General features: G+C 54.2%; 1 protein-coding gene across 1 annotated transcript in view; it reads left to right on the forward strand.

The window, feature by feature from the left end:
* Positions 1-21,197, forward strand: part of VWF (von Willebrand factor) — a 152,537-nt gene that overhangs the window by 17,639 nt on the left and 113,701 nt on the right. Inside the window, 3 exon segments of the mRNA NM_001329088.1 lie at positions 1,228-1,352; positions 18,914-19,130; positions 20,902-21,024. Of these exon segments, the coding sequence (NP_001316017.1) occupies positions 1,228-1,352; positions 18,914-19,130; positions 20,902-21,024 (465 nt within the window).

Genomic DNA, 21,197 nt, shown 5'->3' on the forward strand with positions numbered 1-21,197 from the left:
GTATCTCATTTTGAAGTGCTAGTTTGAGTCCCGGCTACTCCACTTCACATCCAGCTCCCTGCAAAGGAGCCTGGGAAAGCAGCTCAAGTGCTTGGGGCCCTGCCACCCACGTGGGAGACCTGGATGGAGTTCCAGGCTCTGGGCTTCATCCTGGACCATTCTCAGCTGTTGAGGTCATTTGGGGAGTGAATTGGCACATGGAAGATCCATCTCTCTCTCTCTCTCTGCAACTCTGCCATTCAAATAAATAAATCTTTAAAAAGCTGTTTTTAAAAAGATAACATTTACAAGTTACAAGGATTAGGAAATGAATATATCTGGTAACAGGCATTTTTTGTCTACCCATCAAACCCCAAATGCCAACTGACTAGACTTCTAAGCTCTCACTTTAATTTTTTTCCCCTGTGGATAGTTTATGGCCTATTCCCAAGTGTGATATTTGATCTTGAAACGTCCTTCATCTTTCCAGGTCTGTCTGGGCAAAGGAGCACTCGGCCCAACTCTACAGAGGTAGTGGTCCCACGCTACCTTTGTGATAAAGACACAGCAATGTCATCTGGCAATTACTTTGCACCAGACCATGAGGGCCCCTAGAGCTGAAACACAGATGTTGGGAGTCCCTGGAGGACGCAGGGGCTCTTCCTTGCGTGGCACACCCCTCCTTTCATCCTGCAGAAATGCTTTAAATGTCTGCAACCCACCAGATACAGATGCAGAGACGAGGGTTGCAGCCCCCGCATCCGTAATTCAGGTGCACACAGCTGAATTGGAGATATGCGCAAAGGATATCAGCTCCGTGGGAAATGAGAGTTTTGGTTGTGTGGGGTGCCCAGGGTGTGCAGGGGGCCCAGAGACGGGGCACACCCAAACAGGCTAGGGTGGGGCAGTCCAGAAAGTCTCCCTGGAAGAAATGGTTCTTAAGCTGCCTCTCAAACTTTAAGTGGGAATAGCTAAGGCAGTAAGGGAAAGTTCGGTACGGGGGGAGAAAGGCGTGGAAAGGCACAGGGACATATGTCACCTCTCTCTTTCATATCATCTCCTTCATTGCGCCCATCCGTCCATCTGTCCATCCATCCACCCGCCTGTCCATCCATCACTCACCCTGAGCCCTGCCCACTGTGGGTTGACGATGAGCACTGGAGTCTACTCACAGACCCAGTGCTTTCACCGAGAAGCCCTGGGGCGGGCAAAATTGAAGGAGCCTTTTCCTGACTTTTTGCTCCACAGGGACCTTGACCTCAGACCCCTACGACTTTGCCAACTCCTGGGCCCTGAGCAGTGGGGAACGGCGCTGCCCACGGGTGTCCCCTCCCAACGTCCCGTGCAACAGCTCTTCCGGGGAACTGCAGACGGTGAGTGGAGCCGGGCCAGGTGTGGGCAGTTGGTGTGGGGCCTGGGACTCAAGCCGTGGAAGGATTTGTCCCGTGCCCTGCGCCTTGGGGAGGAAGCACTCTGCCTCCGGGGTCCCCTGGTGGTTCTGCATGGGGTTCCTGCAGGTCCCTTTTCCTCCTGCGAACCAACTTCAGCTTGAGTGTGTCCGCTCTCGTTCTGTTCTGGGCCCGGAAGTCTAAAAGCAAGGCTGGGCCAATGGGTAGTGAGGGTCTCTCTCTCTCTCTCTGCCGGTGCTGCTGTAACAGCGTATGTGAGGATTTATGCAGAACAGAAGCATTTCTTACAGTTCTGGAGGCCAGGTGGGTGGGTAGGGGTCCAACATGGAGGCCCTGATTGGGCAGAAAAGAGCCTAGCGAGCCCACTTCAGCCTCCTCTCCAAGAGCACGAATTCCTTCCTGAGGGAGGAGCCCTCACAACGGAATGCCTTCCCAGCAGGCTCTTCCCCTCTGCCCCCCCCCCCCACACTTTAGGAAATTTATTTTCCTTTTGTTTGAAAGGCAGAGAGACAGAGAGAGGACTCACATCCAGTAGTTTGCTCCCCAAATGCCTGTTACACACAGGAACTCAATGTGAGTCTCCCATGTGGGCCGCAGGGAGCCAAGGGCTTGAGCCATCATCCTCACAAGCTGCACATTAGCAGGAAGCTGAATTGAAAGCAAGGGAGGGGCTGGCGCTGTGCATAGTGGTCTAAGCTTCTGCCTGCAGTGCCTGCATCCCATATGGGCGTCGGTTCGAGTCCCTCCCGGCTGCTCCTCTTCCGATCCAGCTCTCTGCTATGGCTTGGGAAAGCAGTGGAGGATGGCACAAGTTCTTGGGCCCCTGCACCCATGGGGGAAACCTGGAAGAAGCTCCAGGCTCCTGGCTTTGGATCGGCGGAGCTCCAGCAGCCATTTGGGGAGTGAACCAGCTGATGATGGAAGGCTTTTCTCTCTGTCTCTCCCTCTGTGATTCTGTCTCTCAAATAAAAAAATAAATAAAAAGATCTTAAAAAAAAAAAAAAAAGCAAGGGAGGAGAAGCTATGCCTTGTGTCTCCCAGCTCCTGGAGGCAGCCAGCACTCATGGTTCCCATCCCAGCCCCTGTGGGGTCATGGCCTCCTTGTCTCACATGTAGGTTGCTGCCTTGCTCTCTGATCCTGGCAAAGCTGGGGAGACCTCTTCCCCCCTTCCCACACGCCCTCTTACAGCTCTTTTCCCCCTTTGGGGTTGCCCTTCTTGGTGCCTGTCGCCAGGATCTCCCAGGTGGAGAGAAGGCTGGGTGGGGCAAGGGGTGGGCAGGACCCCGTTCTGCCTCCACATTTGCAAGTAAAGCTGGCCTTTGTGCCTCTGTGTGTGGGTGTTGGGAGTGATGCCACTGCAGATGGGGGAGGTCCTCGCTCCACGGATGAGTCAGGGCTGGGCTGACCTAGCTGAGGGAGGAGGGAGCAGCAAGGCACGTGGCCCCTACAAGACTGTGTTCCGACACTCAGCGTGGGGACCGAGGTTCCCTGGCATGGCGTTTGTGTAGGGGATGGCGACATGTGTTAGGTGTGGGGGGTTTCCTGGGGCGCTCTCAAGGGCAGCGTTTGTAGGGGAATGTTCTAGACATTGATTGGAGGAATTTCTATAGAATCCTGGAAACTGGGTCCACTTGCCTGCTGCCCAGGGAGCCCATTAGTGCCACTGGGTGGGGGAAGAAAGTAGTTTGTTAGCAAAGGGGTCGGGCCGCTATTGGTCAATCCCTGGACTCCTGGGTATTGGGTGAATTTCAGAAAGTGAAGTGGAGGTTGAGCAGTGTGCAATCAGTTCGTGTGTGGACTTTCTTTGAATGGTCAGTGAGAGGGCCAGCGTGGTTACTTTGAAATGGCAGGTCTATGGCTCTGTGGCTCTGTGGTAGACTGGGCACTACTCTGATCAGGTCTGTGAGTCTTGGCAAAGTTTTCAGAACAAACCTTGGCACTGAGATGCTAACTTTAGGGGCGACCTGAGTATGATTCAGGGGCTGGGCTCTGTGTCACTCCCTTCATTCACTAACTGACTCTTCACTGCCCTGGATGTCGGCTGAACCCCTGTGGGGTGAGGGAGGGAGCCCCGCTCCTGGGACGCGACTCCACCCTCGGCAGACATCCAAGTGGCTGGTGGATGAGTCCTTGGGCTCTGGATGCAAACCCTCGCTGCATTCTCTGCACAGTGGCTCTGCTCACTGGGCCCCCTCACTGCCCCCTGCACGAGGAGGGCGCCCCCTGCCTGTCCCCCAGATCACTGCTGCCACAGGCCTGGAGGGTTCACAGGAGCCCTCCCAGTCCTCAGTGAGGGACGCAACGCAGACTGGGAATCTGGAGGAAACCAAGCCACAGGAGGTTCAGGAGGTGCCAAAGCCACCGACTGGTGGGTTGCAGACCCGGGGTTCCCACCCTGCTGGATGCATGCCCGCCCTTTGCTGTTTTGGTTGCATTGCCTGTGGGCTACTCACATCCTTCTACTGGGAGCTCTTGTGCTTCTGTTCTGGAATGGGCTCCCTAAGATTCTTGGGTTCTTTTCAGTTCTAGAATGTACGTGTGCTTCTGTGGTTGGCCCAGCCACGCAGTATCTAACAGGTCTCAAGAAATATCTGACAGACAAGTTAGGCAGTCTTACCTATCTAGGGACTGTGATGACCTTGGCAATAATAGTCCAGACTCTCACTTGTGGAAACCTGATTTATCCACATTTGCACTTATAGAGGGAAACCAAGCTCCCTCGTATTCCACAAACAACACACACACACATGCACACACACACTCTCACACACACTCATATACACACTCTCACACACACTCATATACACACACATTCTCACACACTCACACACAGCCACACACTCACACATACTCTCACACTCACACTCACATGCACACAGTCATACTCACACACACAGTCACACATACTCTCACACTCACAGTCACACACACTCTCACACTCACACACTCACACACTCACAGTCACACTCTCACACTCACACATACTCACACACATGTACTCACACACAGTCACACACTCTCACACTCACACACTCACACACACTCATAGCATGAGAAAGCTTCATTATTAGCTAGTTATTCCTTCAGTAAGGCTTCTTCATTTTCATGGAACACTGTGACCTTCTGAACCAAGGAGTACAGCAGGCTCGGGAAAATATTCTGGGTTGATGCTAAATCCAGCTGCTGAAGTGGTAAACACAGATAACTTTCAGCTTATAAACAAGCGCATTCCCAGAGGCTTGTTTGGGGTGGGGTGGGGGTGTTTCCAGTGTTTCAGTGGGGCTGGTCCTCCAGCCTGCAAGGTCTGTACCACCTGGAAAGTGGCCCCGTGGTCACAATGCCAAGTCACACTGAGTTCTCCAGGCCTCAGGAAGGGCCTGCGTTGCGGTGCAGCGGTTTAAGCTACCGCTTGCAAGGCTGGCATCACCTGTTCAAATCCCCAGCTGCTTCGCTTCTGATCCAGCTCCCTGCTAACGGCCCAAGTCCCTGGGCCCCTGCCACCCATGTGGGAGACCCTGATGATGGAGCTCCTGCCTCCTGGCTTCAGCCTGGCCCAGCCCCTGCTGTTGCAGCCATTTGGGGAGTGAACCAGCCCATGGAAGGTCTTTCTCCTTCTCTACCTGTAGCGCTGCCTCTCAAATAAATAAAATAAATCTTAAAAAAAGAGAAGATGCTGTAGTGCAGAAGGGGACCATGTCCTCTCCCTTCCAGCACAAGTCTGAGGTGTCTGAAGCTGGCCTCTGATGCCCGTGCGTCTCCCTCACCCCCTTAATGTTGTGCCAAGGGTGTGGGTAACTCTGGCCAAGGCACAAGTCTCAGTTTCCATGTAAGTAAAGCAGGCCCAGGAATTGTACCTGCCAGGGCCATGGAGAGTATAAGAGAGAACTGAGGTATGAGGACACTCCAAAAAGTGTATGGAAAATGGAATTAAAAGATAAGTCTTTTCTGGTGCCTCAAAGTTTGGAATCCATGCGCAGTTGTTCATCTCATGCCTTTTCCATGAACTTTTTGAAGACCTCTTGTATGCATATGTGGATCTCAAAATTTTGGGCACCTAAATAATTATCCCCTAATTCCATTTTCCATAAACTTTTCAAAGTTCCCTGATTTGTATACTGTATATCCCCATGAAAAGTTTATGGAAAAGATGCCATGATGAAGGGCAGGCAAGGACACCTTGGGCTAAGGGAGGCAGACCAGAGGCTGGGTCCTGCCTTCACATTACAGGGTTTTGGTCTGAACCTCAGGCACTCTGATACAGGATGCGAGTATCCCCAGCGTCCTCTCAACCACTGCACCGAGTGCCTGCCCTTGGGAGCTTATTGCATTTTGCCAACCCGGGCCAGCATAGTCTAAGTGCTTGGCAAATGTTCTCCCGACCTCAGAGTACAAAACAGTCATCTTGCTTATCAGTAAGAAGTGGGAGGTGAAGACAGGATTCTCAAAAGGAGAACCTGACACTGCGGTGGGGTGGAGGAGGGAGACTGGGTGCTTTGTCTCCTGGAGACAAAGGGGAGGGAGGAGTCCCAGCCCGGCCTTGTCTGCCTCCTGGGGCACCTTTACCAGGCTCTGCTCTATGCTTGCTACTCGCTTTGTCTCCTGGGTGCACTACAGTCCTTACTAAGCAGTGTCCAGGGAGCAGCTGCAGCAATTGGGTCGTCCCAAGTTCTTAGAGCTGAGGCTGCAAACATACCCGATCTCCCAGAGCTCCCAGGTTGTTGATCTGAGAAGAGAAGCCTGCTTTGGCCTTAGCCAATCAGGTTACATTTACCTATGACTGGAGCTCCCTCATTGGCTGAGAAGCACAATGACTCATCTCCTGGGAGGTGATTAATGCTGTCTTTTGAATTGTTCACTGCCTGCTAGTCCCTGGGGCCCTGGGGTGCCGAAGAAGTCAGATCTGCTTACTGGGGTGACTTTTGCAAATGTTTGCCACTGCAGCTCCAGGGCCTTTTGCAGGGCCTGAGTGCTCTGTGGGGGAAGCTGCAGTGCCCTAAGAGCTTCCTTGATGGCAGCTAGACTGTATTCCCCCACTTCTCTGGCACTTTCTTTTTTTTCCCCCAAGGCAGACATAGTAGCAAGCAGTCAGCTCATCCTGGGAGCCAGGTCATATTACTTAGCGTCTAGGGGGTGAATGGTTCCTTGTTATGCCAACCCAACCCGATGATGCCTCTCTTCTGGGACCGATAATGGCTTGTTTGATTGCATGCAAATGTGCAGACTTTTCAGCTTTTCAAATTAAGGGTGGCACTGCTGGAGTCTTGGAGCCTTAAGTTATAAGTGTTCAAATAATTGATGCTAATGTGAAGGTAGCTCTACAACACAGTGCACTTTCTGGAATTATGTATGGGGAGTGTCAGCAGGGGCTGAATCTCTTCAAAGGATCTGGGCCTCATCTCCCAACCCTGTCTGCACAGGAAGCCAGGGGCTGCGGCTTGTCCATCTAGTTCTCTTGCTCCCCACCTGCTGGGGAAAGCGTCAGGTGACCAGTGTAGCTGCGCTGGGCATGGGCCTGGCTTCCGCCAGTTGCTGCAGCCAACCTCACCGCCCTGCCCTCAGATCCCCTCCCCTGGGATGCGAAGACTCTCTGCTGCTTCTGCTACCGCCCCAGGCCCCCAGAGTTCTCTCCATGCACATTCACGGAGCTGCTCCTCCAGACGACTTGTCTCGATTGATTGAGGAAATGAGGGCACCAGTTCAGCTGCCAGGGGAGAGTTATTTGCGAGCAGCCGGTGTCTGTAGCAGAGGAAAAATACCGTCACGAATCTGAAGGGTCAGGCTCCCACCGAACAGCAGAGCTGCTGGGATTCGTGGAGAGCTCCAGTTCCGCCCCCTGCCCTTCCCTGCCCTCAGGTCTCTACCCTGAGAGCTTATGCTGCCACTTTGGCTTTAAGGTCGAGTCCTTGGAATTTCATTCTGCCCCCGGGGCAAGCCACAGTCCTGTTCCTCGGTGTCCCTGGGCGCTGGGAGAAGCCAGGTGCTCTCCGTCTGGTTTCTCCAGCCCTGATGCAGGAGCTACCTTTCCCTTGTGCTCTCCTGGGTCATCTAACTGCCCCAACTTGCTGTTTTCCACAAGGGTCTGTATTAGGTGCTTACTAGGTGATCACGATCCTTGCTTTCTTTGGCTTGTCCTGTCTTCCCTTTTCCTTACCTCCCCCTCTGTCCTGAAGCAGTGCGCGCTGCCTGTCACCTGGACTTCTCCTGGCCCCCCAGAGATCACCTGCCTCACAGGAGCTCACATTTGTAACACTCATGTTGACTTTGAGTAACCATCATGTGTCTCTTCCGTGGCCCCAAGGGGCACATAAAAATACCCGTTGGTTGGTTCAGGGACAAAGCCTTTCACTCTTCATGTCCTCATTAACTGATGTTTATTTGGGAAGAATGTGCCCAGTTCTTTCTGCTGTTTCTTTGCAGAGGCCCCTGGCAGGAAGGGAGGGAGGGAGGCTCTGCGTGGTGGCCTGGGCTGAGGAGCTGAGCACACTAACTAGGAGGCTCGCTGTCCAGGTCCGCTCCCGGCATCCTGCTCCTCCTGCCTCTCTGGGTACTTTTGGCCTGAAATAGACTCTCTCTCTCTCTCTTTTTTTTTAAAGATTTATTTATTTATTTATTTGAAAAGCAGAGTTACAGAGAAACAGAGAGAGGTCTTCCATATGCTGGTTCACACAATGGCCAAAGCTCGGCTGATCCGAAGCCTGGAACCAGGAGCTTCTTCCGGGTCTCCCACACAGTTACAGGAGCCCAAGGACTCAGGCCATCTTCTACTGCTTTCCCAGGCCATAGCAGAGAATTGGACAGGAAGTGGAGCAGCCGGGTCTCGAACCGGCAACCATATGGGATGCTGGCACTGCAGGTGGTGGCTTTACTCGATAGACCACAGTGATCATTTTAAGTCTATCAAATACAGTGATGATAGATAGATCAACAGGAAAAAGAACATGTGAGTCTGATTTTGTGCTGAGGCAGGAGTGTGAGGGTCAAAGAGAAACACGGTGGTGGTCCTCTGATAGAGCTTAGCGGGATGTGGCCCGGTGCCTGCATTCAAGACCGGACTCTGCTGTCATTCTAGTTTCCTGCTAATGTGCACCCTGGGAGGCAGCAGGGGATGGCTCAAGTTAGAGATGCTCAAATAATTGATGTGCTTGGGTTCCCATCGCTCTCTGGGCAGACTTGGTTTGAGTTCTAGGTTCCTGGCTTCGGCAGGGCCCAGCCCTGGCTGTTGTAGGCATTTGGGAAGTGAGCCAGTGGATAGGAACTCTGTTCTCTCTCTCTCTCTCTCTCTCTCTCTCTCTCTCTCTCTCTCTCTGTGTGTCTCTCTTTTTAAAGATTTATTTTTACTTATTTATTTAAAAGAGTTACACAGAGATAGGAGAGGCGGAGAGAGAGAAAGAGAGGTCTCCCATCTGCTGGTTTACTCCCTAATTGGCTGTAACAGCTGGAGCTGTGCCAATCTGAAGCCAGGAGCCAGGAGCTTCTTCCTGGTGTTCCACATGGGTGCAGGGGCCCAAGGACTTGGGCCATCTTCCACTGCTTCCCCAGGCCATAGAGAGAGCTGGATGGGAAGTGGAGCAGCCAGAACTCATATGGGATGCCCATGTGGGATGCTGGCACCGTAGGCGGTGGCTTTACCTTCCTCTGTGTCTCTTAAATAATAATTTTAACAGAAGGAACAGGGTTTGGGCTTCTAGGGGGAAGTTAGGGTGGTGAGCAGGGACCATTGTGTGATGCAGATAAAGTCTCAGGTGGATTACCAGTGCTGAGCTCCGTCTGGGCCAGGTGTCAGCCACCGCCACCTCCCCACTTCTCCCCCAGTCTCTCCTTCCTGTGGAAAGCTCCTTCCCTGGCAAAAAGGGAGTGGGAGGGACTAGCAGACAGAAAACCTTTGTCTGCCTCTGCTGTTTACTTTGCTAATGTAGATCAACGTCAATTTCTTTTTACAAAAGGGCAGCTTCTCAGAGCCTTCCCTGTGTCTGCAGAGGTCTGCAGTCTCTGAGTTAGCCAACTCCAAATGCATCAGAGAAACGTGTTTGCGGTGGGCCAGAGGGGGCCTGAGTCTGGTGGTTTGCACCAGGCCATGCGTCTAGGGGCCTTGGCTGTGGCTGGAGCGATGCTGGAAAGGTGCCACAAAGATCAGGGGACCAGACACGGGAGGAACTGGACAGCCACGACAGAGAGCCACAAAACGTGGCTGTGGATCAGTAAACCACCCATTGCCAGCAGCCAGTGCCAGAGCAGCTCAGGGGTTGTTTCCCATCCCTGGAGCTTGGGCAGACTCCAAACTGGGAACCAGGAAAGGGTGCCCAGCCCTTGTCCTTGCAGCCTCCCAGGAGGCCAGAGCAGAGGGTGAGGAGGGACAGCCATGTCTCCTGGGACAAATCTGCCCCAACCGTCTCAGCGAGGAATGTCCATGTCGGCACAAATAGCCCATCGCGTGGAAGTCTCTCAGCCAGTTTCATGGGGTCCTTGTGAGTCAGAATCCTGGAATGTGGGTGGGAAACGCCACCATCCAGAAGTTATAAATAGAATGGGCCACCCTTCCCCACCCATCCCTGCAGGCTGACCAATGGGAAAGCAACTTGCTCGTGCAGGGGTAAATTCTTGAACCCACTACTCTGGGTGCGTTCTGGCTCCAGGCGCCTCCACTACTCCTCCAGGGGCAGTTGGCCGACACCCACCCCTGAGCTGGAAAGAGCCGGCCTGGGCTGAACAATCTTGCACTTTTGCGTTCCAGGCTCCTTCCTTTGTTCACTGCAGGAGTAAGGAATGCCCCCCCTCCCTTTTCCTTTGTCAGCTGTTTGGGAACAAACACAATCACTGGGCTTCAGCTCCCTCTCCTCCCCCTGCCTGCCCCGGGGGACTGGGGCTTGTTTTCTCTTCCCCTCCCTTGAACCCGGCCTCCTGTCTCCAGGGAAGAGGCCTGGTCTGCTCTAATGAACTGCAAATGTGATTAAGATGGGTACTGTCAGGCCTGCACACCCACCAGGCGGGCTGCAGTCAGGGATGGATGGATCTGGGCTGTTGGCCCCAGCCAGCTCATGGAGATGAAAGAAGACAGAAGTAGCTGATACGCAGTACTGGAGCCAGGGAGATGCTGGAAGTGTGCAAGTTAACTGACCCTCATTTTGTGTCCCTGCCAGAATGGTTTAGCAGAGAGCTGTGGGGAAGCCATGATTGACAGCAGACAAATGATACTAGTTATAAGAGCTTGATTGCCTTCCTAGTTTTTTTTTTTGGGGGGGGGGGAGGCGGCAATCTCATTTAATTGTATTTTACAGCAACTGGGTTAGCAGCAGGTGCAGTACAGTGGCTGTAGCTCGGGGTTTGGAGCAGGTGGCTGCTGTTACTAGCATGTGGTGGTTAGGAGTGGCCAGGATATCTAAGTGCTCAGTAGAGAAGTTTATTTCTCTCGCATTGAGAAGCTCAGTAGAGGATCCTGTGGTGTTGGATCTAGGTCCTTCTGCCTCGGTTCTCTGCCGAGTTCAGCATGGGGCTTCCATCCCATGGTCTGTGATGCCAGCACAGGACCAAGAACAGGGCAGCCTCCCCTTTGGGGACATTCTTGGCAGCCTCACAGGCCCTGCTGCTTATGTCCTATGGGACCGAGTCATCACAGGGCTACTCCTAGCTGCAAGGGAGTCTGTGAATGGGAATCTTTATGCCCCGTGGCTTCGTGTGCCAGTGAACAGTGGAAATCCAAGGTCCTAAGGAGAAGGAAGAATGGATAGCGGACAGCTCTCAGTCTCTGCTACCCAATCCCTGCTCTACAGGTGAGGAAAGGGAGGGGCGAGAGGCAGCGCCTCGTTCCTCAAGCCGCACACTCTGGGAGCTTTGGCCTTCTGACTGGCAGCCGAGCTGTGCCCCTTGTGCTGCGCTGTCTTCTGACCGGGTGTTGGGAGCGGGGCGGAACACCGGGTCACGTGTGGTGTGGTGGCAGGTGACTGGCTTGTGAAGGCGGCCAGGGCCACCCCTCACTAGTATGGCAGGTCTCAGGGACGCTTTACATTCTTAAAAGTGATTAAAGGCTCCAAAGAAACAGATGCTGTTTATGTGCGTTCTATGTCTCAGAACTTACTGCATTAGATTTTAAAACAGAGGCATTTAAAACCTATCTCTTAATCCAGTAAAAATAATAAACCCATTATGTTGAATGTAAAGAACATCTTTTTAAATAAAATAACTATGAATTTCAATCAAAAAACCCAGAAGGAAGGCATTGTGTCCCAGTTCTGTAAGTCTCCTGGCTGTCTGGCTTGAGAGAAGTGAGCGGGACGCGCCGAGCTGCCCTGCATTCAGCAGTGTGATGTTAGCCATCAGAAGCCTCGAGAATTCCACTGTATTCTGGGGAAAGAAGGCGGGGGTGGGGGTGGGGGCAAATAAAGACTATTATGAGGACAATCTCGACCTTCTGGACTTCGGAAAGGGTCCCGGGGTCCCCAGGGAACTGCTGGACCACCTTGTGAAAAACTTGCTATCCCTTTTGAATTTTTCTCTATTAAAAGGGCAGAGAGACAGAGAGCGAGCTCTCATCTGCTGGTTCCCTCCTCAAACTCCTGTGAAGGCTGGGCTGGGCCAGGAGCTGGGAACTCAGTCTGGGGCTCCTGTATGGGTCGCAGGAACCCCACTACTGCAGTCACCACCTGCTGCCTCCCCAGGCGCACTTCAGAAGCTAGAGATGGAGCAGAGGGGGGACATAGGCTCTCCGATATGGGATGCGGCTGTCGCCAGGGGCACCTTAACCGCTGTGGCAAATGCCTGCCTCCTGGACCACATTTTGAGAACTGCCGGCCCAGTGAACTCTTTATTCCCTCCATGCTTCAGTTTCCAAACTGGGAGAGGGGCTGTTGGTGGCTTTCCTCCGAGGAGGTTTGAGTTCTCAGGGGATGTCCTCTGGCCCATGAAGGGCCAGTCTGTGGCAGGGGTGCTGGGCTGGTGTTGGAAGAGGCCTAGGAGAGATGTCCACTGCAGAAGCGGTGAGACTCCATGGAGGAGTGGGTGGCCTCCTGTGAGTGGGCGGGCAGGGAAGAGCCAGATAGGCCTGGCCAGGTGCCCAACGTGTCTCTTGCTGGTCTGCCCACCCAGCCCACTGGTGACCGTGACCTCACCAGCCCCCATAGGAAAGGAGGGCACACAAGCCCTTCCTAAACCATGCGCAGCTTGGGATGTGAGCAAGGACCCGCTCAGCTAACATAGTGGAAGGAGCCGCGGTGAATGAGAGAGAGGCGCAGGCTCACCCGTTCCGTGTGGCTGTCATAGACCACCAGGCACTGGTGATGTCCAAAGACAGGAGGTTGATTGACAGGTGATTCTTGTTGCTGGCAAGGGCAACATGACCCCATGTCTGCATCACAGCATGGCACAGAGTCGTGGACCGGGCAGGTGTGCTAAGGTGACCGAGTGGAGAATCTAGGCATGCTTTTTTTTTAAAGATTTATTTTTATTTATTTGAAAGTCAGAGTTACACAGAGAGCGAAGGAGAGGCAGAGAGAGAGAGAGAGAGGTCTTCCATCCAATGGTTCACTTCCCAATTGGCTGCAACGGCCGGAGCTTCTTCTGGGTCTCCCACGTGGGTGCAGGGACCCAAGGACTTGGGCCATCTTCTGCTGCTTTCCCAGGCCACAGCAGAGAGCTGGATAGGAAGTGGAGAAGTTCTGGGGAAACCAGCCCCTACCCGAGGAAGAGAGAACTCATTTGTACAAAGAAAGCATAAGCCTCTCTTAAAGGCCCTACCCCTGTCATTACTGTGACACTGGGGAGTTTGGGTGGAGACAAACCTTGCTCTCCCCATAGCCGGTGACTCTGAGTCCTTCACCATGGCAGTAACTCTCAGAGGGGTTTTGGGGTCCGGGCACAAGGAGAAAATCCAAACTTACCGGGGGAGAGCTTGGTTAGGTTTGGAAAGTGACCGGGGCTGTCATTCCCTGTCTGCACAGCCACGCCTTTCCTGGGGCTGTGACGTCTCTGCGCATCCTCCTGCCTCAGTGACTTGTGTCACTGGCTTTTCCTGGTGGGTCCTCCCTCCTCCCCCACAGCCTCCCTCCTGTGTCGCATCCTGTGCAGGGCCTGGCTCAGACTCGGGCCTCCTTTTAGGAAGCCTTTCATGGTATGTTGGCTGCAGGCTGTCTCCAGCTGCGGTGCGGAAGTTACCCTACATTGGGACTAAGACTTCAGACCCTCGGATAAACATACCCCATGGAAACACCCGGCTCGGGGACACTGAGAGCCCCGTAAGCGATGGAGAGTGCTGTACCTTCCTCCTGGTGGTGGGTACTCCCGTTGGGTTTGATCCAGCACTTCCTGGCTGCCCGCTCTGCACACCCTGGGAGCACAGCTCCCATCTTTGAACAGCTTGCAAGGGAACGGAGCACAGTGTAGCCTGGAGAACTTCAGTACGAGAGTAGAGGCACACCCAGGGGGCTATGGGTGTTCCTGACCCAGCAGGAGCAGGGCAGCCAGGAAAGCCTTCCTGGAAAAGGTGGTTCCTGGACTGAGGTGTGGGGTGGGGCCACAGGCAAGGTCAAAGCTAGAAAGGTACAGGGCATGAGAAAAGGGGATATCCACTCCCCTCCCCCCACCAGCTTCTGTTTGCTCTCTGGTGTATTCCTTGGGCAGCAAATGAAAGGAAATGTGAAGGGAGCCATCAGCAATGTTCAAGCTGCAGAACGGGGAGGGATAGGATGGGGTCAGGTCAAGGCCTTGGCCTTGGTGCCTTCCCAATGGGCTAGAACTTTGCCTTTTACACCAGAGTGGGATGCAGTCAGATTCGCACCAGCGCACACACTGCTGGAGGACACGCAGCCTGTGCCTGCTGGGCGAAGGTGTCCTCCATGAATCACAGCACCAGACATTGACTCCATCTTGCACTTATTTCTGTGTCCTGCTTGTGAACCTGGCCTGGCCTGGCAGGGCTGCCCGTGGAGAGCCAGGAAGCCAGGAGCAGCACAGAGAGCCGTGGTGCAGCTGCAGGGTGGGGACAGATGTGGCTCCAGGGGCCGGGCAGACTCCCGGACGTCCTGCCAGCGCTCGGATTGTGGCTGCATGTGTTGACTGATGTCTAGTGAGGGCTGGCCAGAGAAAGGCTGGAGGACCTTTTGCTTCTGTGCAGAGAGAAACCATAGCCAGGTTTCAGTGTGGATGATGGAGGCCACAAGAATTGTCCTAAGAAGGGAGCGGCTGTTTCTGTAAAAATCCACTTCCCTGTCCTGCAGGAAACGCTGTTGTTGTCGTTGTTGTTAGGTTATAGTAGTTCTCCTCTCCTCTCCTCCTCCTCCTCCTCTACCTCCTCCACCTCCTCCACTTCCTCCTCTTCCTTCTTCTCCCCCTAGATTTATGTATTTATTTGAAATGCAGAGTGACTGAGAGAGAGAGAGAGAGAGAGAGAGATCTTCCATCTGCTGGTTCACTCTCCGAATGGTCCAAAGGGCTGGGGCTGGGCCAGGCCGGGGGCTGGAGCCTGGAGCCTGGAGCCTGGAGCCAGGAACTCCATCCGGGTCTCCCACATGGTAGCAGGAAGTCAGACGCTGGGGTCATCACCTGCTGATTCTCAGGTGTATTAGCAGGAGCTGGATCAGAGCAGAGTTGCCAGAACTCAAACAGGCAGACTGACCTGGGATGTGGGTGTTGCAAGCAGCAGCTTAATCCGCCTCAGGAACACTGTGCTACCTAGGGTGTCCGTCATTTAATCCTCCAGAGAGCTCCCTGGCAGTGTGCTGGAGTGCTGGGCCCATTTTCCCTGGCAGCTGGGAAAAGGCTGACTTGGGCCAGCTCAAGACAGCTATGCTGAGTGCTGCCTCCCTGGGGCTCTGGGAGTGAGGCTGCCCGGACTCCAGGGGCTTTTTTTTTCCTTGGCTGACATGTGTGCCCCACCCCATGGTCCCTACACCTGCACATATAGGTCCTGTGTGCAGAGAGGGCTCCATGCTATTGTCCTACAGCTTCCGTGACAGTGGCAGTCACTAGCAAAACATCAGGGTCAAGCAGCCTCTTGCAATACTAGAATCCCTTATGGATGCAGGTTCCATCCTAGTTGCTCCACTTCTTATCCAGCTCTCTGCTAATGCACCTGGGAAAGCAGTGGAGGATGGCTCGAGTGCTTGGGCCCCTGTACCCATGTGGGAGACCTGGATAGAGTTCCTGGCTCCTGGCTTTGATCTGGCCCAGACCAGCTGGTACAGTCATTTGGGGAGTGAACTCTAGTGGATGATAGATCTCTTTCCCATCCCACCCTATCACTTTAGCTTTCAAATAAAATAAATCTTTAAAAAAAAAGAGAGAGAGAGAGAGAGAAAAGATCTCCTCCCGGTCACTAGAAAGAAACCCAGTTTGTTCTGGAGGAGTGTGAACCTCCCACACAAGGGGCCACTCTGGTCTCCATGGAGCACCCTGGAGACCAGGGAAGTGATACTGTTGCCATGGCAACCATTCATCCCAGTACAGCTCTGAGCCAAGGAGATAGAGGTCAGGGATAAAAGTATCCTCTGGCCCACTGGGGACCCGTTCGCCATTCTGGAAGACCAGCCTGATAGCAGGAGGATGGTGGAAGGGACCTCTCTGGTGGCCAGGAGACAGAGGACAATGATGAGGATGCTGATACGGGGCCGCCATTTGTTAGAACAAACCTTTCACGTGCAGGATTCCGTCCAAGCCTCCCTCCAGGTCTACTAGATGGGGCCCATAGTTCTTGGTTTACAGAGGAGGAGGGGCTGAGGCACCAGTGCCAGCTCGCACAGGGCACAGGTGGAAGAGGCTGCATCGGACTCTGGGGCTGCAGAGGCCAGAATGAGGTCAGGGCAGGCCTGCTTCCCTGATGACCTCACCCAGGTCATTGTTTCCAGAAACACTCAGGGTGCCCCACGGGAGGTCACCTCTTGCGACTCAGCCCCTCTGCTGGAGGACACCCACCTCCAACAAGGTGACCCGATCTGCCTGAGTCCCCTCTTCCAGCCCGGGGCAGGGCTGGGGTGAGTTGAGCCACCCAGGGTGCAAGCCGATGGGAGGGAACTCACAGAGGTGGGGCCAGGGAGGGGCTGCTGCTGTCCCAAGTGGGCTCCCAAGACTGGCGGTTGCTGACGACCGCCCTCCCTCCGGGCGGCGAGTTTGCTTGCTGGCTGTGTTCCTGCTGTTCTGCAGCAGCCTGGGCTGGTGGTTACTGCTCTTCTAAGGTGCAGCAGGGACCAGTCACTCCCAGCTCTGTCTGGGCCACCTGGGACCTCCTGTCAGGGCACCCCAGGGTCTGCTGCGGTTCCGGTGCAGCCAGGACGCTCGGCTCTGCTCGCCTGCTTCTGATGCTGGACTCTCTGAGGGGCCGGTCACTGTGGGCACAGCCCGGCGTGGATGGTGTGTTGAGGATGGTGACCAAGGCTGGGCCAGCTTTCTCTTCCCCGGGCCCTCCGAGATGCCGTGAAAGAGGAGGCCCTGGCTCCTGACTCCATTACACAGGCCTGCCGTGGCAAACCTCTGTGCAGTTTGGGCAGATTGGATTTCCCTCGTCTTGGAACTGGTCTTTCTTTTTTGCTGTCTCCTCTATGGACACTGACTGCTCTCATTTACTCTCTCTCTCTTTTTAAGGATTTGTTTATTTATTTGAAAGTCAGAGTTACATCAAGAGAGGAGAGGTAGAGAGAGAGAGAGAGAGAGAGAAAGAGAGAGGTCTTCCATCTGATGGTTCACTCCCCAGTTGGCCACAATGACTGGAGCTGTGCCGATCTGAAGCCAGGACTTGGGCCATCTTCCACTGCTTTCCCAGGCTACAGCAGAGAGCTGGATCAGAAGTGGAGCAGCCAGGTCTCGAACCGGCGCCCATATGGGATGCTGGCATTAACACGCTGCATCACGGTGCCAGCCCCCCATTTACTCTTTAAGCTCAGCCCTTCCATTTAGAAACTCTTGAGTTTTCTTTCTTTTTTTCATTGAAAGCTAGGAGTCCTGTCACTGACCGCTGGCTTTCCAGTTGGAGAGCCTGTGCATGATGAAAGAAAGTATGCATGGGGGGTGGGTGTTTGCACCCCTTAAGTCACACATCCCATGACAGGTGCCTGGCTGAGTCCTGGCTGCTCGGCTTCCAGGCCAGCTTCCCGCTAATGCACACCCGGAAGGGGCAGCAGAAGATGGCCCAAGTATTTGGGTCCCTGCCACGCAGGTGGGAGGCTGTAATGGAGCTCCTGGCTTCTGGCTTTGGCCTGACCCAGCCCTGGCTGTTGTGGGCATGTAGAGAGTGAAGCAGCAGACGGAAGGTCTCACCTGCCTGCCTTTCTAATTAATTAGATATGAAAAAGAAATCACATGAGAAGGATATGAAGGGGATCACGTCTGTGGATCATACTATATTGTGAACTCTACGGCATTCTCGATTCCAAGCATGTTGTTCTGTGCATCACCAAGAAAGGAAGAGCTGCAAATCCAAGTACGACATCAGGGCAGGCATTTGGTGCAGCAGTTCAGACAGCACTTGGGATGCCGTGTCCCATCTCAGCGCCTGGGTTCCAGTCCCAGCACTGCTTCTAGTCCCTGCTTCCTGCTTGGAGGCAGCGAAGGGGTGGCCCAAGTACTTGGATCCCCACTACCCACGTGGGAGATCCAGATTGAATTCCTAGCTCTCGGGTTTGGCTTGGCCCAGCCCTGGCTATTGTGGGCATCTGAGGAGTGAACCAGTGGATGGAAGCTAGCTGTCTGTCTGCCTGTCAGCCTTTCAGATAAAAGAAATAAATAAAAATAAAAAGTATGATTGCCATTGTAAGATGCACCCCAACTTCAGAGATGTTAAACTGAAAAAAAAAATGCATTCGGAATCACTGAAGCTCAGGATGCTGGGATGTTTATGAGTAAAACACGTAGCAGTGTTTATAGTAAGGAATTCGCAAAGTTAATAAATGACAGTTCCAAACCTGCCTTGAATTACTTAGTTCTGCATATCAACAAAGGGATAAAACTCCAACACAGTCCTTGCCTGGTGTCTGGGACATTTCATGAGATCCTGGCGTGTTCCTGCTGACGTGAACTGGGCCTGTCTGGTTCCAGCCAGCACCCGGGGGACCTTTAGGAAAATGTGTCCCTGAGCCCTACCCCCACCCTGCTGACTTCAGATCTCAGGGGGTGAGGCCCAGGGATCTCCACTTTATTATGTCCCTTGCTCCACTCCTTCACTTACAGTGGAGAAGGTCAAGGTCAAGGAGGGGAAGTGGCCAGGTCAGTGCAAACAGCCACTGAACAGCATCACTGGGCCCCAGAGCCCCTGGGCCCAGTTCCAGGTTCACTGTTTTCTCTCTCTCCTCTTCCCTTTCATAGGACACTGCTGGCCACAAGCCTCTGCACTTCCAGGACTCCGTCTCGGATGTCACCTTAGCCTTGGTCTGCTCCACAGAGCCTGAGCCCCCATCTTTCCTTTCATTGAGACGGGGGTGAACACACCCTGATAAGCACTTCTTTGGTGCCAGGCATAGCTATGTCTCCTCCGTGCCACCCTCAGAGAGGCCAAAGAGCACGTGTGGCAGCAGCTAGGGCCACCCCATGTTTGCCTCTCTCCCTGCAGGCCCTGTGGGAGCAATGCCAGCTACTGAAGAGCACCTCCGTGTTCACCCGCTGCCACCCACTGGTGGATCCTGAGCCCTTCATGGCCCTGTGTGAGAGGACCTCGTGCACCTGCATCCAGGGGCCAGCGTGCGCGTGTCCTGCCCTCCTAGAGTACGCCCGCGCCTGTGCCCAGCAGGGCCTGGTGCTGTATGGATGGACTGACCACAGCACGTGCCGTGAGTCTGCCGCCTCTGCCCTGCCTAGGCCCTGGGCTGGGGGATGCTCTGGGGCTCTGTCATGATCATGTGTCTTTCCTGTACCACCATCAGCCAGTGCCTGCAAAGCTGTGTGTCCCTGGACCCATATCCTGAGTGACTCCCACCCTCTGCCACCGGGTTCTGTGGATGCTGCCCTGTAGAGGGAGTCCCCAAGGCTAGGTGTCCTGTCCCCCCCTCTGTCCCCAAACCACACCCCCCCCTCAGTATTCCATGACCCCTAGGAAATCCAGCCCCTGAGCTCCCCAGATAGTCTCTGCTGCTGGCCAAAGTCTCTGCAGCTCCTATCTCCAATTACGTGTTCCCCGTCTGCCTGTCTGAACTGAAGGGGGCCAGGGAGCTGGCCAAACCGACCTCATGGTGGTGCTCCAGAGACTGGAAGGCTTTCCTCCAAGTCCTTCCCCTGACTCAGTGCACCTCCCTCCTCCTCTGGGCACAGTGCCCGCCACTCCCTCCTCATCTCCTGATCTCATCAGGTCCTTAGTTGCTGTCACCACCTCTCAATCCCCTCGACAAAGTAGGGGCTCCTCTGGTTACCTCGAAAGAGCCTGCTGCCTCCCCAGACCATCTGCGGATCAAAAGCCGTGCTGATGGACAGCCACGCTGCAATGATTGCACAGATCCTGCCTGCTGATGGCGACAGCAAAGCTGGCCAAATATTTACAGTGCACACCTGCGTCTCCCTGTGTGGCAGACCAAGTCGTGGTGACAGTGTGTCCTCCGCTTTGCTGTGTGTTGGGGGAGGTGTGTGAAAAGGTGCCAGTGAACAGCTGGCATCTCCTCTGCTAGGTGGAGTTAGGCAGGTGCCTGATGTATTTGGGGCAGTGGTCTGGTGAGAGGCAGGCCTTGGCCGTGGGGGAGAGAACAGAGGGATGCTGGGGTGATAAAGCTCTGGAGGCAGCCCGCAGCTGGACATCAAGGGTTCTTCAAAAAGTCTGCAAAAACGGACTTAAGGCCAGTGCCGCGGCTCAATAGGCTAATCCTCCACCTCCGGCGCCAGTACACCGGGTTCTAGTCCCGGTCGGGGTGCCGGATTCTGTCCTGGTTGCTCCTCTTCCAGGCCAGCTCTCTGCTGTGGCCCAGGAGTGCAGTGGAGGGTGGCCCAAGTGCTTGGGCCCTGCACCTGCACGGGAGACCAGGAGAAGCACCTGGCTCCTGGCTTTGGATCAGCGCAGTGTGCCAGCCTCAACATGCCAGCCACGGCGGCCATTGGAGGGTGAACCAACAGCAAAAGGAAGACCTTTCTCTCTGTCTCTCTCTCTCTCTCACTGTCCACTCTGCCTGTCAAAAACAAAAACAAAAACAAAAACGGACTTAAAAGATGAATTTATTTTGCTGCAAGAGGTTTCACACTCCATGCATGGTTTTCCTAGTGTGCCTTTTCCACAAACTTTGTGAGGAGCCTTCTTATACGTTGATTTCAACATTGCTTTGACATCTGTATAAACTTATTTTTAATTCGACTTCAACTTTTCTAAGTCCCTCGTGCCTACAGAATGGGGTCACCCCACAGGCAGAGTGAGCATGAATGGAGTGTGCTGGGTGAGGCGCTCAGTTGGGGGCCCCAGGGGAGGGATGTGTGACGGAAGCCCTCGGGGAGACAGGTGGACCCTTGGGGTGGGGCTGGCCCCCCGGAGCCCTGAGGACAGAGGAAGCCCTGGGTCCCGGAGGGCTTGTGAGATGCTGCTTCGGTGGGTACTGCCTGGGAGACGCCTTTGATCTTGCCTTTCAGGCCCGGCCTGCCCCGCTGGCATGGAGTATAAGGAGTGTGTGTCCCCTTGCACCAGAACCTGCCAGAGCCTGCACATCGCGGAAGTGTGTCCTGAGCAATGCGTGGACGGCTGCAGCTGCCCTGGTGAGAAGCTTCCCACTGTGGTCACGAATCCGAGACCTTGCCAGCACCCTCGGCTTTGGGAAGCGAGATGAAGGTCGCTTGTGTTTGCCGAAATCAGAGGCCTTTTATTTAGTTTTATAGAGTCTTTGTACTGGGCGATCAGGATCGAGCTGGTCTTTATTGTTAATTTATGT

This window comes from Oryctolagus cuniculus, chromosome 9, assembly GCF_051225735.1.
Source record: "Oryctolagus cuniculus isolate XC-2025 breed Fujian yellow rabbit chromosome 9, ASM5122573v1, whole genome shotgun sequence".
In the NCBI taxonomy this organism is placed as follows: domain Eukaryota; kingdom Metazoa; phylum Chordata; class Mammalia; order Lagomorpha; family Leporidae; genus Oryctolagus; species Oryctolagus cuniculus.